The following is an 18,264-nucleotide window of genomic DNA, read 5'->3' on the forward strand; positions in this document are numbered from 1 at the left end:
ACATACACACAAAATTCAAGCTTTCGCAACAAACTGTTGCCTCATCAGGAAAGAGGGAAGGAGAGGGGAAGACAAAAGGAAGTGGGTTTTAAGGGAGAGGGTAAGGAGTCATTCCAATCCCGGGAGCGGAAAGACTTACCTTAGGGGGAAAAAAGGACAGGTATACACTCGCACACACGCACATATCCATCCACACATACAGACACAAGCAGACATATTTAAATATGTATATGCGAGTGTATACCTGTCGTTTTTTCCCCCTAAGGTAAGTCTTTCCGCTCCCGGGATTGGAATGACTCCTTACCCTCTCCCTTAAAACCCACTTCCTTTCGTCTTCCCCTCTCCTTCCCTCTTTCCTGATGAGGCAACAGTTTGTTGCGAAAGCTTGAATTTTGTGTGTATGTTTGTGTTTGTTTGTGTGTCTATCGACCTGCCAGCGCTTTTGTTCGGTAAGTCACCTCATCTTTGTTTTTATATATAATTTTTCCCACGTGGAATGTTTCCTTCCATTATATAGAGTAGTAGTTTTATTTATTTGTAGATCAGTTTTACGTGGATATTGGACAAGTCTCAGTATTAAAATGTAAGGTTTACAAAAATAATATGATTCATATAAACAGGCATGTCTAGTTTAACAAGGATGGGAAAGGTAATTGGCTATGGTTGCGTAGTAGAAACCATCTTGGTATTTGCCTGAAATAATCAGGGAAACTGCAGAAAAACTAAATCGGGATGGCTGGATGAAGAGAGGGGCCTCCACCCTCCTAAATACATGGCCAGTCTGCTTAAAACAGTTCTACCTCATTCAGGTTGTTTCTAGTGTACAGTAGTGTTTTACAGATGTTATTTAATAATGTAAAATTCTAGTGTTACACTGTTCATTCGCTTCTCACTCCCAGTTGCTGCTCACGCTATACACACTATTTCATAAGGTTATGCTAAAAATGCTGTCAGCTGAGGCCACAACCATAACAACAATGTCTGCTTTCCACTTTGTGTACTGCAGCTTCCAGTTTGGTAGCCCGAAGAAACTGAGTCAACATGCTGCTCTAAAAATGAGATGTTGAGCTCAGAAAGAGGATAATGTGTTAATATTATACATTGCATAGCTTAGGGAGTAAGTTTTTCCAGAAAAGACAAAAACAAGGAAACAACATAGTCTGAAAATATTGTGTGAGATAAGAGATGTTTTATTATCGCTGTTATTATTTATTTGTGTAAACCTTCAATGTGTATAATGCATTGCTTACCTGGCCTTTTTCAGTTGCCATTTTAAATAGGTCTTTGTTAGTAATCTCTTTAATCTCAATGAGCAATTTATTGTAAAGCTTATAAGCCACGTCATTTTGAATAAAACACTTGAAATTTTGATAGCTCTCTCCATCATCATCATCAGGGGTGAAATCACTGACTGTGAAGGGCTGCAAGGTGTTATATAGATGTAATAGAAGCTTCTGAAACCTTCCAGAGAAGGCTGGAGAGGTGCATACGCAGAAGGCAAGTTGGGCAGCTCCTAGCAGCTCCATTCCATGTGGTACCAAGTGACATCACATGGTGCGAGTGGCAGAAGCCACACTTGAAACTGCCACTGCTGCATCCCTACAAGTGTCAAGCCAATCTTGCTAGTAGTTGCTCCACAGTATGGAAGGAATAGCTTGGCCTCTTCTGCCGATTCACAAGGCTTCTTTCATTGATGGCACTTGAAAGCTTTAGCAATTTTTCTCATACTGTAATCATTTCCTCTGAACATGCTCTTCAAATACTGAAATTCAGACTCCGGATGGTTGTTGTCAGAAATAATCTTAGCCCTGTGTACTAACGTGTTCAGTGCTGCTTCCTTGTGTACAGGGTGGTGAAAACTGTTGGCATTTAAGTACCGGCCCATGTGCATAGATTTCCTGTACACTAAATGATCGAGCCAGCCTCCTTCCTTCCACTCAACTAAAACACCCAGGTATTCCAGAATGAGATTTTCACTCTGCAGCGGAGTGTGCGCTGATATGAAACTTCCTGGCAGATTAAAACTGTGTGCCCGACCGAGACTCGAACTCGGGACCTTTGCCTTTCGCGGGCAAGCTTTCCAACCATCTCCAACTCAACGGTAAATTTAACTTTGGGATGGTCACCATTCATGTAGTTGATGAACTGCTGCAGTGTATTTTCACCAGCGGCCACATCAAGAAGAGGTAGTCAGCATTCCATAGTAAGCAAGATGGTCACAACCTCACAGAGTTCATGGCTTGCCCCCCATAGTGCTCCATGGAAAAGTTTGTGACAGCCGGAAACGGTGGAGATCCCCTTGCTGTGCCATCAGTCATCTCATAATATTTGTTGCAGTGCATAAAGTACATTTTTTAAAGGCATGACAGAATGGCTTGACAATATCCAGAGTGTCTTGTACTGGCACTCTCACAAAAAGTGACAAAAAGTCCAGACTGATCAGTATATTATTTTGGCCTTTCTTTATTTTCTTGAGAGCCACAATGAATGACAGTGAGTTAGCAACATGATGTCCCAGTTTGGGTGCTAATAGGCATGCCAGATGTTTTGCCAGTCTGAAGGCAGGTGAACTGATTGCACTAGCTTTAGGCCTCAAAGGAATATTTTCCTCGTGTATCTTTGGCGATCCATAAAGCCTGGGACATCTGGTGGCATAGGGCATTAATTTCTTCATCACTTCTTATAGCATGCTAGAGTCCTTTATTAACTTCCTTGTCTTTCTGCAATGGTATGTGTTGGATCATGACTAAGCTTCCAATATTACTGAAGTGTGCCACCACAAAAGACTTCAAGAACACTATTTTTGGCTCTTTCTTGTGATTTTACAACTGTGTTTGTATTCTGTGCATTTGTTCCCTGGAAAAGAATTTTTTAGCTAATAACTGAGTGTGTATATGAATAATATGGAACTTAAAGACACTGGCTGTTATACGCGGATGAGAGCAATCAAATCGTGTAATGCTTATGACATTCTGTTTGCAAATATCTTTGTGTGTTGATGCCATTTCAGCTCAGAATCAATATTCATTCCTAGATATTTTGTGTTAATTATGCAGTCTAAAGAGGTGTCATCAGTATTTAATTTAACAGTGTCATTTTCCCTTTTCAATTTGAAAATCTTTTATTTTCAATGTCACTTAATTGCATATTGACCAAGTGTAAACTTCCTTGAGGTTTCTGTGTGGCCGTCACTATGTGCTTGGGGTGAAAGCAAAATTCTGATTTCACTGGATACATTGCCTGTTCAGCATTTTTTAAAACTTGTTAAGAGGCACTAAGAAAGTCACTATGCTGATTAATTGAGCTTTTACATACCCGATCAAAGAATTAACTTGGATTAAAGTCTTTGGCCTGCAATCTTATTGACTTGAGTAGAATTGTCTTCAGTGATGAGTCCCAATTCAAACTGAAACCTGACAAACAGTGAATACACTGCTGGAGATGTCCACATTATTCTATGCTCTGTTTTGTTGCCCTTCATGGCAAGCCATCCTGGGCTTAAATATCAGCAAGATAAAGCCCGCCCACACTGGGTAAGAGTTTCTGCTGCTTGTTTTCATGCTTGCCAAACTCTTCCTTGGCCAACAAGGTGGCCGAATCTCTCCCCAATTGAGAATGTTTGAAGCATTAAGGGCAGGGCCCTTCAGCTAACTTCGGATTTGACAATCTAGCACACCAGTTGGACAGAATTTGGCATGAGACCCTAAGAAGGACATCCAACAACTGTATCAGTGAGTGCCAAGCTGAATAACTTGCTTGCATAAGGGTCAGATGTGCACTAACACATTACTGACGTACTCAATTTGTGAAGCTCTTTCTTGTGCATAAATCAACCAGTTTTTCTGAAATTGTAATCATTTGTTGGTCTGTATGTGTAATTCATATCTATTGATTTCCATCCCATTCAGACAGTTCCTTTATGGTGCATCTTCTTTTATTTTTTTTTTTATTGGAGTGTTATTTGGCTTGTTTTTACTTAGAATCAAGCTTATAAAATACAATAAATTTAACAACTTTCATCATACATCCACATTTAAACATTTTGCTACTGAGTTCATATATATATTTTAGTACTACATTTCAAGATAGCAGAGCCCTAACCATAACTTCATCATACTACTACTCACAAATGTCATTACTTCTCACAAATAATCCCTAATACATAATCACTGTCATCATCATCATCATCATCATCATCATCATCCTGATCATCATTATTCACAAAAATCCTCATTACATCCCAATAATGCATTGTACCTCATCACTATTAATTCCCACTTAGTTGACATAATATGTTAGGAGCATAGACATTCATTATATTGTAACTTGAGGTAAGAGAGCACATTTTTCCTTTTTGTTACCTAACCAGCTCTCAAGATTTTGCACTCTTACATTTCCAGTTTTTACTTTACGAAAAATTTTCTTCATTTCTTCATACACACTAATTCCTTCAAAGTCAAAGTGAAATAATAGGGTCAAAGTGTTTTTCATATGTACAGGGTATAATGTAAAGCTGGGACAGACTTTCAGAAAACATTCCTCACATGGAGAGGAATAAAATCTGTTAAATTCAAACAAGGGTAAGTCCCAGATGGAATGACATAATGGAAGGGATGGATTACTAATCACTGCATAGAAGAGACACTGAGTCACCGACAGGCACAATGAAAAAGACTGCTAAAATATTAAACATTCAGACAAAGTCCTTCTTCCAAAACAGAAAGTCACAGTTGTGCTTGTGTGAATGAGTGTGTGTGTTTTCTATTTTGGGAGAAGGTCTTCTTCTGAAAGCTTAATATTTTAGCAGTCTTTTCCATTGTGCATGTCTGCAACCCAGTGCCTTCTCTACACAGTGAGTAGCGATCTATCCTTTCCGTGTTGTTGTTAATAAAATGTGTTATATGGACATGGGTTGTTATTAGAGCTCATCTTTTACTTCTCTTCGTAATCACATTAATAATGGCAAACACACAGAAACAGAAAAAAACATCACTACATGAAACAATTTTTTACATGAAATTTTCAAAATACCCTCTGGATTTTGTTTGTTTAGAATTTACAGTACATTATAACTCTTGTGGTTATGGCCAGTGTTTGTTGTTCCAGTTGAATGAATGTAATGTTGACATGTAACACACTTCATTGCTTGAATCAAACAATGGAAAATTCTGGATCAAATGTAACAATATTATGAAAAGGAAAGTTGCTACTCACAATATACTGTAGATACTGAGGCGCAGATAGGCGCAACAAAATACTCTCAAAATTAAAGCTTTTGGCCATTGGCCTTCGTCAACAATAGACAATACACACACACACACACACACACACACACACACACGGAAACACAACATGAACACATGACTGCAGTCTCAGGCAACTGAAACCACACTGTGAGCAGCAGCACCAGTGCATGATGGCAGTGGCGACTGGGTGGAGGTAAGGAGGAAGCTGGGGTGGGGAGGAGGATGGATAGTATGGTAGGGGTGGCAGACAGTGAAGTGCTACAGGTTAGACAGTGGGAGGGGGGAGGGGAAAGTGGGGGAAAAGGAGAGAAATAAAAAGACTGGGTGTGATGGTGGAATGATGGCTGTGTTGTGCTGGAATGGGAACAGGAAAGGGACTGGATGGGTGAGGACAATGACTAGCGAAGTTTGAGGTGAGGAGGGTTATTTGAACGTAAGATGTATTGCAGGGAAAGTTCCCACCTGCGCAATTCAGAAAGGAGGTGTTAGTGGGAAGGATCCACATGGCAGAGGCTGTGAAGCAGTCATTGAAATGAAGGATATCATGTTTGGTAGCGTGTTCAGCAACACGGTGGTCCAATTGTTTCTTGGCCTCAGTTTGTCGGTGGACATTCATTTGGACAGACAGCTTGTTGGTTGTCATGCCTACATAGAATGCAGCACAGTGGTTGAGCTTGTAGATTACATGACTAGTTTCACAGGTATCCCTGCCTTTGATGGTATAGGTGATGTTAGTGACCATACTGGAGTAGGTGGTGGCGGAAGAATGTATTGGACAGGTCTTGCATCTAGGTCTATTACAGGGGCATGAACCATGAGGTAAGGGACCGGGAGCAGGGCTTGTGTAAAAATGGATGAGCATATTGTGTAGGTTCGGTGGACGGCAGAATACCACTGTGGGAGGGATAGGAAGGATAGTGGGCAGGACACTTCTCATTTCAGGGCATGAGGAGAGGTGGTTGAAACTGTGGCAGAGGATGTAATTCAGTTGCTTCAGTCCTGGGTGGTACTGAGTTATGAGGGGAATGCTCTTCTGTAGCCAGATGGTAAGATTTTGGGAGGTGGTGGGTGACTGGAAAGATAAGGCATGGGAGGTTTGTTTTTGTACAAGGTTGGTAGGATAATTATGGTATGTAAAGGCCTCAGTGAGACCCTCGACATATTTAGAGTGGGACTGATAACCACGGCTGACGCGACCAGTATGAGTGGCTGGGTTATATAGAAGGGACTTCTTGGTGTGGAACTGGTGGCAGCTATTGAAGTGGAGTTATTGCTGGTGGTTAGTAGATTTGATATGTGCAGAGGTGCTAATGTAGCCATCTTTGGGGTGGAGGTCAACATCCAGGAAGGTGGCTTGCTGGGTTGAGTAGGACCAAGTGATGCAAACGGGAGAGCAGTTGTTGAGGCCCTGGTGGAATGTGGATAGGCTGTCCTCACCTTCGATCCAGGTAGCAAAGATGTCATCATTGAATCTGAACCAGGTGAGGGGTTTAAGATTCAGGGTTTTTAGGAAAGATTCCTCTAGATGGCCCATGAATATGTTGACATAAGATGGTGCCATGAATGCCCATAGCCATACCCTGGATTTGCTTGTAGGTAATGGCTTCTAAGGAGAAGTAATTGTGGGTGAGGATATAGTTCGTCATGGTGACTAGGAAGGAGATTGTTGGTTTGGAATTCGTTGGGCGTTGGGAAAGGTAGTATTCAATAGCGATAAGGCCATGGGCATTAGGAATGTTAATGTACAGGGAGGTGGCATCAATAGGGATGAGCAGAGCACCATGTGTTAAAGGGACAGGAACTGTGGAGAGAGTGCGGAGGAAATGGTTGGTAACTTTTATATAGGAGGGTAGGTTCTGGGTAATATGTTGAAGGTGTTGGTCTACAAGAGCAGAGATTCTCTCAGTAGGAGCACAGTAACCAGCCACAATGAGGCCTCATTACTGCTATTGAACACTACCTTTCCCAATGACCCAACAGATTCCAAACCTACAACCTCCTTCCTAGTCACCCTGAACAACTATATCCTCATCCACAATTACTTGTCCTTTGAAGGTATTACCTACAAACAAATCTGGGGTACAGCTATGGGCACTCACATGGCACCATCCTATGCCAACCTCTTCATGGGCCATCTAGAGGGATCCTCCCTAAAAACCCAGAATCCTAAACCTCTCACCTGGTTCAGATTCATGGATGACATCTTTGTTATCTGGATCGAAGGTGAGGACACCCTATCCACATTCCTCCAGGGCCTCAACAATTTCTCCCCCATTTGCTTCACCTGGTCCAACTCAACCGAACAAACCACCTTCCTAGATGTTGACCTCCACCTCAAAGACGGCTACATCAGTATCTCTATCCATATCAAACCTACTAACCCCCAGCAATATCTCCACTTCAACAGCTGGCACCAATTCTATACCAAGAAGTCCCTTCAGTACAGCCTAGCCACCTGAGGTCATTGCATCTGCAGTGACGAACTGTCCATCTCGAAATATATCGAGGGTCTCACTGAAGCCATCACTGACATAATTATCCTCCCAACCTTGTACAAAAACAAATCTCCTGTGCCTTATCTTTCCAGTCTCCCACCACCTCCCAAAGTCCCACCATCTGGCCACAGAGGAGCATTTCCCTCGTAACTCAGCACCACCCAGAAATGGAGCAACTGAATTACATTCTCCGCCAGGGTTATGGTTACCTCTCGGTGTGCCCTCAAATGAGAAATGTCCTGCCCACTATCGTTCCCACCCCTCCCACAGTGGTATTCTGCCATCCACCGAACCTACACAATACACTCGTCCATCCTTACACAAGCCCTGCTCCCAATCCCTTAACCCATGGCTCATACCCCTGTAATAGACTTAGATGCAAGACCTGTCCCATACATCCTCCCACCGCCATCTACTCCAGTATGGTCAATAACATCACTACCATCACCTATCCCGGTGAAGGGAGGGCTGCCTGTGAAACCAGTCATGTAATCTACAAGCTAAGCTCAACCATTGTGGTGCATTATATGTAGGCATGACAACCAACAAGCTGTCTGTTCGAATGAATGGTCACCGACAAACTGTGTCCAAGAAACAAGTGGACCAACCTGTTGCTGGGCATGCTACCAAACAAGATATCCTTCATTTCAATGACTGCTTCATGGCCTGTGCCATATGGATCCTTCCCACGAACACCAGCTTTTCTGAATTGCACATATGGGAACTATCCCTGCAATACATCCTACATTCCCATAATCCCTCCTGACCTTGTCACTGTCCTCACCCATCCAGTCCCTTCCCTGTTCTCATTCGAGCACTACACAGTCATCATTCTACCATCACATCCAGTCTTTTTATTTCTCTTCTTTTCTGCTACTCCCCCCCTTTCCCCATCTCTCCTCTGCCCACCGCCTAACCTACAGAACTTCACTGTCTGCCACCCCATCACACTATCCCTCCCCCTCCCCACCTCAGCCTCCTCCTCGCCCCCACCCAGTTGCCACACAGCTCACAGTATGGATTCAATTGCTTGAGACTGCAGTCATGTGTGCCTATTGTTGGTGAAGGCCAAAGGTTGAAAGCTTTAATTGTGAGAGTCTTTTTGTTGTGCCTATCTGTGACTCACCAACATGGTGAGTAGCAACTTTCCTTTTTATGGTATTGTTACACTTCATTGCTTGTGTTGACATGCAGTCAGTTTCATTGCTCTACTAGCATTAAGCATGTAGTATCACAGGTGGTCATTAAGTACAATGCAAATAAAGTGTATTCAAATGTGGAGTTGTCAGATGCCCATTTGCTGTATGGATTAACAGGTGGTTATGGCCATAGTGCTCAACATTTGTATCGGGAAATATTTCCAGAAAGACAGTGCCCTGACAAGGAGACATTTGAAGCAATTGATAATCATCCTAGCAAGCACGGGACATTTTAGCTCACTACTTATGAGTGGTGGAGCCCTAGAAGGACAAGGGCGTCTCAACTGTAGGAGGACCATCTCCATGTAGTTGTCGATAAATCTAGTTTCATTGTAAGACAATTAGCTGCAACAAGTAGTATTGCTATTTGACTGTCTAGAAAGTGCTACATGGGAACCTGCAGTATCTGTACCATGCCCAGTGTGTGTAGGGACATTCTCCAACTGGTTTTCCTGCATACGCACACTTCTGCAAATGGTTAATTCAACAATATGTTAGCCACTGAGAATTCTTTCGGGTTGTATGTCCATGGTCCATGTAAATTTTCCATCCCTGATGTTTCGTCCAAAGCTACATTGGACATATTTGGAGGTCCAGTGCAGCTTTGTATGAAACCTCAGGGATAGAAGAGTTCCATGGACCACGGCCGTACAAACTGGAAGAATTCTCAGCAGCTGAAACATCCAGTAGTGAAAGCCTTCATTGTATGAATATGTTAGCCCTCACATTAGTGCAAATATGCTCTCCATGGATGATAAGTAGTTTGGGCAAGAAGAGAATAGAAGCTTTCGAAATGTGGTGCTATAGAAGAATGCTGAAGATTAGATGGGCAGATCACATACCTAATGAGGAGGTATTTAATAGAATTGGGGAGAAGAGAAATTTGTGGCACAACTTGACTAGAAGAAAGGATCACTTGGTAGGACATATTCTGAGGCATCAAAGGATCATCAATTTAGTATTGGAGGGCAGTGTGGAGGATAAAAATCATAGAGGGAGACCAAGAGATGAATACACTAATCAGATTCAGAAGGATGTAGGTTGCAGTAGGTACTGGGAGATGAAGAAGCTTGCATAGGATAGAGTAGCATGGAGAGCTGCATCAAACCAGTCTCTGGACTGAAAACCACCACAACAACAACATGCTCTCCATGGATGAGACCTCATTTCAGAGTAGATGATTAGTATGTTGAAGAGTTGAACAAATTAACTCTTAACATGGACGTAAAGTATTTCTAGACCCATGCCCTTATGACATATTTCCCTCCTCTGCGTGTGAGGAATGTTTTCTGAATAAGATTCTGTATAAGACTCACCAAAAATGATTAGCTTTCTTCTTTACCATGTGTACAATAAAGGTACTCATATCAGAAAAAATACCTGACATTAGAAACATTTAAATCTGACCACTCAGTTTACGTTTGCATTTTAGATCATTTTTATGACTTGGTTAGTCATTGTAAAATAGAGCCTTCAAGAATCTCAATATGAAGAATGTATTCATTATACACTGGTGTAAAAAAATCACAACAGCAAAAAATAATTAATTTAGAGGAATGAAATTTCAGGAATACATTTGTCTAGGTACCAAATTTAAGTACAACAAAATAATCAATTCTTGACAATATAATGTAAATGGATGGATAAAAAATCCACTCACCAAGCGGTGCCAGGAGAACATACACACAAAAGGGTTTAACTTTCACAAGCCCTTGAAGCTAGTGGCTCCATCTTCTGGCAGCAGAGTTGAAGGGGAAGGGAGAGGGTTGAAGGAAAACGACTGGGGAGGTTTAGGGAATGAGGCACAGTTAAGAAAAGTCTTCCTGAGCCTCGGGTCAGGGGAGACTTACTTTCTGTCTCATCCCATCTGGTAACTCTCCCCTGACCTGGGATTTTGGGTGACTTTTCTGAACTATACCCCTTTCCCCTTCAACTCTTTTGCCAGAAGAAAGAGCCACTGGCCCTGAAAGCTTGTAAAAGTTAAACCTTTTTGTGTGTGTGTTCCCCTGACATCACTTGGTGAGTAGATGTTTTATCTATCCATTTACATTATATTAACAAATTTAAGTGATTAACATTGTAAAATCACAAGTTAATGTAACCCAATGCAAATATGAAATGCTGGTACATAAATAACTGGTGTAACCACTAGAATGTTAAATGCAAGCATGCAAACATGCGTGCATTTATTGTATAGTTGCCAGTTGTCATATTGTGAGATGGAGTTCCATGCCTGTTATACTTGGTCGTTCAATACAAGGGTGGATAATGCTGATTGTGGATGATGCTGGAGTTGTCCAATGATGTCCCATGTGTGCTCAGCTGGAGACAGATCTGGGGGTCAAGCAGAGCAAGGCAAATGTTGACATTCTGTAGAGCAGCTGTGTGTGGGTGAGTGTTATCTCGTTGGAAAGTAGCACTGAATGTCAGATATCACTTCCAACAACAGACTTACAGTTTATGGAATGTAGTGAAAAGAGAGACAGGACAACCAGCCACAGAACAAGACAATGTCACTACTGAACTGAATGGAAGGGCTATAAATGATGAGTCACAGGAAACAAATGCATTTAATAATCATTTCTTAAATATAGTAGAAACCATGCTGAGAAACAGTTCAAGAGCAAAATCACAGCAATATTTTGAAAATATACATTTCACAAAATTCAGTCATTTGAATGTATCACCAACTTCTCCTTCTGAAATTAAGAAAATTATACATTCTCTCAAAAATAAAAGCTCATGTGGTTTTGATGGAGCTTCCAATAGAGTACTAAAAATTTATTGCCATGTAATAAGCCCAGTCTTATCTGAAATATGAAATATTTAATCCATCACTAACTCAAGGTGTTTTTCCAGAGAGATTTAACTGTACTATTGTTAAACCCCTCTTTCACAAAGATGATAAGAGAGATGTAAATAACTACTGACCTGTTTCACTGCTGAGATTTTTCAAAATTTTTGAGAAACTGATGTATTGTATAATAGAATCACACCTAAGCAACAACAGTATCCTTAGCAAATCACAGTTTGGGTTTCAGAGGAGTTGCTCTACAGAATGCCAGTTACACGTTCACTCACTAGATTTTACAAGCATTAAATAATAAAACAGCGTGGTTGGTTCCAGAATGAGATTTTCACTCTGCAGCGGAGTGTGCACTGATATGAAACTTCCTGGCAGATTAAAACTGTGTGATGGACCGAGACTCGAACTCGACACATTTGCCTTTCGCGGGAAAGTGATCTACCAACTGAGCTACCCAAGCACGACTCACGCCCCGTCCTCACAGCTTTACTTCTGCCAGTATCTCATCTCCTACCTTCAAAACTTAACTGAAGCTCTCCTGCGAACCGCAGAGGGTAAGTCCCATTGTACCAGTTAGAATGGTTTCTTCCTGTTTCATTCATGTATGGGGCACAGAAAGAATTATTATTTCAATGCCTCTGTGTGTGCAGTAATTATCCTAATTGTATCCTCACGATCTCTATGTGAACAATACATGGTGGGTTGTAGTATATTCCTATAGTCATCATTTAAAACCTGTTCTTAAAACTTCATTGATAGACCTCCTGTGGATGGTACATGTCTGTCTTCAAGAGTCTTCCAGTTCAGTTCCATCAGAATATCTATGACACTTCCCAGGGATTAAACAAACCTGTGACCATTCATGCTGCCCTTTTCTGTATACATTCAGTATATCCTGTTTGGTATGAGTTTCACACACCTTGAGCAATATTCTAGTACTGTTTGCACGAGTGATTTGTAATCAGTCTCACTTGTAGACTGATTGCATTTCCCCAGTATTCTACCAATAAACCGAAGTGTACCACCTGATTTATCCATGACTGAACCTCCCTTTCATATCCCTACAAAGTATTGCACCCAGGTATTTGTAGGAGTTGGCCAATTCCAACAGTGACTCAACTGATATTATATTCATAGTATACTATGTTGCTCATTTTGTGAAGTGCAAAATTTTACATTCCTGAACATTTAGAGCCAGTTGCTAATCTCTGCACCACTTTGAAATGTTATCAAAATCTGACTGAATATTTATGCAGCTTCTTTCAGATGGTACTTCATTATAGATGACTACATCATTTTCAAACAGCTTCATTTTATTATTAATATCATCTGCAACGTTATTAATATACAACATAACCAGAAAGGGTGCCAACATTTCCCTGGGGCACACCCAAAGTTATTTTTACATCTGACGGTGACTTGTCCATTCAAGATAACATGCTATGTCCTCCCTGCCAAAAAGTCCTCAATCCAATAACAAATTTAACTTGATACTCCATACGATCATACTTTTGACAATAAGAATAGGTGCAATTCTGAGTCAAATGCTTTTCAGATATCAAGAAACACTGCATCTACCTGGTTGCCTTGATACAGAGCTTTTAGTATGACATATGAGAAAAGTGTGAGTTGGGTTTCATAACCATGCTGGTTGGCATTGAGAAGGTCATTCTGTTCAAGATACCTCACTATACAAACTTCCGGCAGGCTGGAGTAACTTGGGTCAGCAACTTCTGTTAATCAGTAGAACAAAAAACCAGTCCAAGTTGCAAATTCTTACTTTTATTCATTCAATGACTAGTTTCTGGCTGAGATCCATTTTCAAATCATCCTACAGGGCAGAAAACAAAATTTACACTCATGTATAATACATCTTTAGAAATGTCATTTTTGATTATGTTATGCAAGTTCAAAAAGATATGTTCTGTATCTCTGGCACATGTTTAAAAATTTGGTAATAACTCTCATCGAATGAATCAAGAGTAAGAATTTTAACTTGGACTGGTTTTTCATTCTAATGATACCTCATTATGTTTCAGCTCAGAATATGGTCTAATATTCTACAACAAATCAATGTCAAGGATATTGGACTGTGCTTTTGTGGATCACTTCTACTACTCTTCTTGTAGATGGGTGTGACCTGTGCCTTTTTCCAAAAAGTAGGCATGGTTTTTTGTTCCAGGGATCTACAACAGATTATAGTTAGAAGAGGGGCTAACTTAGCTTCAAATTCAGTATAGAATTCAGATGAGCCATTGAAAACCAATTAAGACATTCTCCGCTCAACCTTATATAGTGCATGATAATATTGCTGCACATGCATCAAAGTCAAGGTGACAGAAGGACCCCACCACTCTGCGGCAGTGCCCTCGCTGGTGGAACTGCAAAGATCAATTGTCTTCAGCATTGCCACTCGCTGCAGGCAATACCATCAGTGCATTATATACAGTGGAGTGGAGAACACCTTCGTCAGTCTTCAATGGCACACCTGAAGATGACTGGAAGTTGTCCAGTTGATATATCATGGAGTGAAATTTAAAATGACCAGCTGCAATCCTGAAATATCTTCAAACATTTAATTCTCTGGGAAAATTTTAAATTTCGGCTGCGTGTTTCTCAACAACCAAACATAATCAATACTGCTGAGCAGTTGACTTTACCTTCACTCAACAAAAGTTTTGTTTCCACATTAAACTGTGCAACTCTTGACTATAAGGGAAAAGCAACTCTAAGCAGCACTTTACTTAATAGATTAGACTCATCATGTACTTTCTAATAGGTCCATTACATATCTACTCTCTGGCAATAATTTGTATAAGTTTCTCTCACTTAATGTGTAGTTTCAAATAACCAAAGATTACTTTTAGCTTAGGTAATCCTTCTGAGATTTATCTTAGAAGTGATTCTTTATCTTCTACTCACACTCCAATCACATACAAACCACAGTTGGGAAAGGTTTCACTCTTTTGACTTTTATGACAAAGCATCAATATACTGTGATTAAAATTACTTCGTGATTGACATTTCTGTGAGTTGAGTGGTATGGGCCAGGAATCAGGTAACCACAGCTGTTTCCCTGGCTACATATGCTTGCTGTGTTGCCTGTTATGTGTATGCAAGCCGTTCCAGGTGACAGAGACTGCAGGGTTGGTAGGGCGTCAGGTTTGGCAGGCCGATAGGCTGGGAGGACGAGGGAAGCAACACCAATATGCAGTGGTTTTTGCATGTTCAGTTACACTGCTATAAAAATATCTTTATGCAAATCAGACAAAACTGTATCATCTACTGGTGTTTCAATTTTGAGCACAATAGCTAACGATAAGTTTGGCAATACTGTTTGGCTCAATGTAATGTGGGGAAATGCAGGCTGTTCAGTGTGTACAGTGAACAGGTGACTCAGTAACTGACATCATGCAGCAACTCATTGAAAAAAGCAGCAGACTGATTCTTCTCCACATAGATACATCATCAGGGTTAGTGGAAAACTGTATGTTGTTGTTTAGGTCAAAGGAAATCACTGATTACCATGAACAAATGAAATGAGACACATTTCAGCAGTGGTTTAAGTAATTGTTTTTCACAAACATAAGCAAACTGTCAGTAACAGTTATGGACCATGCCTTCTATCATTAGACTATCTTTGATAAGTCACCTGCAGTTGCTTGTAGAAAACAACACATTGTTGACTGATGTCAATGGAAAAACATTTCCATAGCAAACGACTGTAGAAAGAGTGAATTACTGGATCTTGTGGCTCAGAATAAACCATTTTTATGTCTATATGTTGTAGATGACCTGGCAGCCTTGGGTCAGGCTGCCACCATTTCGCAGCCACTTCAATTCCATTGATCTCAAATGAGCTCAAGTTAAGGGTTATGTGGAAAGGAACATCAAAAAATGTGTGCTATCAGGAATGGAAAGATTCAAAAAGAATGTTATAAACTAGACTTTGTCATCAGATTGATGTAAGGTTGTAAGACAAACGAAGGCAGAAATAATGAAAGCATGGGAGAATTAATGTGTAGTGCAAAATAACACTGAACAATTTATTATTTCATTAATGATGACAGTATTTGTAGTGGCAACATAGACAATAGTGAAGATATAAGTGGCTGTTCATCTGTTAGCCATTACAGCATTTTACCTAAAATTCAGTTGTGTTCACCCTCTGCAGTGTTATTTGCTTAATTAGATAATTTGTATGTGACTGAATGCTCATCTTATTGCCATTATTCACCTATAACATGTGGTTACAGTATCTTATGCATCACTGTCTGTACAGCAGCAGCCACCACAACTGCCCTCCCACCTACCTACAATGATTTTGTAGCATAAGCACATGACATGTTGCATATGAGCTGGCAAATCCACCCTCCACCACCTCCACTTGTCAATAACAAAGTAATTTTTATCAAACTGTAGCAAATAGCATGTTAATTGCAACACATTTCAACAGTTTTATTCTTTGCAAGTAATATGCATCTTCAAGTCCATCGTAAATCATTTGCAGATATCTGATCATATATAACTTTCATCAACAATAACTGGAACAATAAAATACATGTCTTTACATAACTAGATACGAACATGAACTGAACTTTCTTTTTTACAATGTGCGGTACAGTACATCACATTTTATTCTTATATTTACTGTTTGTATTTAAAAAAAAAAAAAAAAAAAAAAAAAAAAGGTTATTCAGCAGGTAAAGTACAATTTTCAGTGTCTTCTCTCTTCATAGGCCTTGGCAGGCGAATGTTGTCTACATCACCAGGTACTTGTAGTACTTCCATGATGAGTGAAGACTACCATCCACTGTGTGTTACTTCCCATGCCATACATGAGACAGAAAAAACTGCTAAAACAATTTTTTATATTTTATTTTAACACCATGTATGAAATAATCATTTATTGGCGTTCACTACCCTAGCATGTGCCCCGAGGAATCATTGTGGAAAATAAGTCTTAGTTTCCATGCTGTTACATTACTATGGCCACTGTCCAACTGTGGCAAATTGCAAACTTTGTCATTGAGTTGCTGATCTTGATGCACACCACAACACAAATGATCAGCAGCTGCTTCACAATGCAAGCTATTTGGAATACTCCCTTGCAGCACTAGTTTCTCTGAACCGCGCACAGGAGGGAACTGTCTCTCCAGCATATCCTGCTCTTGCAATCCCTATGGCCTAAACCTCTGCTAACCTGTTTCTCACAGCCTCACCACACATATTCCCTTCTTTTTATGTCCACACCATTCCTCAACCCACCGAGGCATTCTCTCTCTCTCTCTCTCTCTCTCTCTCTCTCTCTCTCTCTCTCTCTCTCTCTCTCCCTCTCCCTTCCCCTCTCTCTCTCCTCCCACCCCCTCCCTCCCTCCTTCTCCTTTATCTCCCCTTTTCCATCCTTCTCCCTGTCTCCCTCCACACCCCCACCTTCCTGTCTTCCTCCCCTCCCGCATATCTTATACCCTCTAACCTCTGAACTCCATTTGTCTTGTTGTGCAGCCACTGAGTCATCTGTTGAAAGACCTGTACCTCATCCTCACCTCCTGCATCCTTCCATACCCCTTCCCACCTCTGTCTGCCGAACCACTGACTGTTGATAATCAACAGTCAGTCTTACCATGGGCATGGGAGTATGCATTTGGGTGTCTGTGTAGCTCTGTGTGTGAATGTGTGTACTTCTATTTTAGAAAGGGCAGTAGCTTAAAAGCTAGTCAAGTACTGCTTCTTTTGTGTGATCCTATGTGCCACTGATAAGTCAGAGCTCTAGGTGAATGGTTGCCTTTGCTTTACCTTGCATAGTAACTTTGAAGCATTTTTAACTTACAGATTGCAGAAGTATTGATTGCTGCTGGTGCAGATGTCACTGCAAAGGATGACACTGGTAGGATACCTCTGCACTGGGCAGCTGAGGCTGGTAGTGTGGAGGTACTGGAGTTACTGCTTCAGAAAGCAGACCAACAGACACCAAGAGGCATCGATGTGCAGGACAATGATGGGTGCACACCACTGCTACTGGCTGTCAGAAGCGAGCCTGCTGTAAAGCTACTTCTGTCTGAAGGTGCCAGTGTCAATATAAGGAACCACAGCGGGAGAACAGCACTGCAAGCAGCCATTGATTGCCAGAATTATCAAGTAAATTTCTCTTTATTAAGTTTTCACTTTATCAGAAGCCTAGTTTTATGATTTATATTGGTCAACATCTACTTCATGTCCTTCCTTTGAAATTCAGAAGAGGCAATGAGCAACAGTCAGCCCAACCTATGTACTTGTATCTACAATAGTTAATTTTTAATTACAAACCTTGTGAATTACTATTTTTCATATGTTTACATAATTTGTTCTCTCAGTGGGAACTACAAACAAAGGTTGGATTATTCATAAAACAAAGATTGTTCCAAAAATTAATTAAGTAATTTTCTTTACTTAAATTACTGTCATTGTTTGATGTACTTTGCTCAATATCCAGAAGTAATCTTCTGCTTGCATGAGGATATTCAGGTTTTAGATTAAAA

The 18,264-nt window shown here is 40.7% G+C and overlaps 1 protein-coding gene across 4 annotated transcripts in view; it reads left to right on the forward strand.

The window, feature by feature from the left end:
- The window catches only part of LOC124779626 (serine/threonine-protein phosphatase 6 regulatory ankyrin repeat subunit C-like), a 279,597-nt gene that overhangs the window by 219,162 nt on the left and 42,171 nt on the right, over nt 1–18,264 (forward strand). For all 4 annotated transcript variants that reach the window (XM_047253722.1, XM_047253726.1, XM_047253723.1 and 1 more), the window contains one exon: nt 17,579–17,884. In XM_047253722.1, coding sequence (XP_047109678.1) covers nt 17,579–17,884 — 306 coding nt within the window. The remainder of the gene's footprint in view (nt 1–17,578; nt 17,885–18,264) is intronic.

Source organism: Schistocerca piceifrons, chromosome 1, assembly GCF_021461385.2.
Source record: "Schistocerca piceifrons isolate TAMUIC-IGC-003096 chromosome 1, iqSchPice1.1, whole genome shotgun sequence".
Classification (NCBI taxonomy): domain Eukaryota; kingdom Metazoa; phylum Arthropoda; class Insecta; order Orthoptera; family Acrididae; genus Schistocerca; species Schistocerca piceifrons.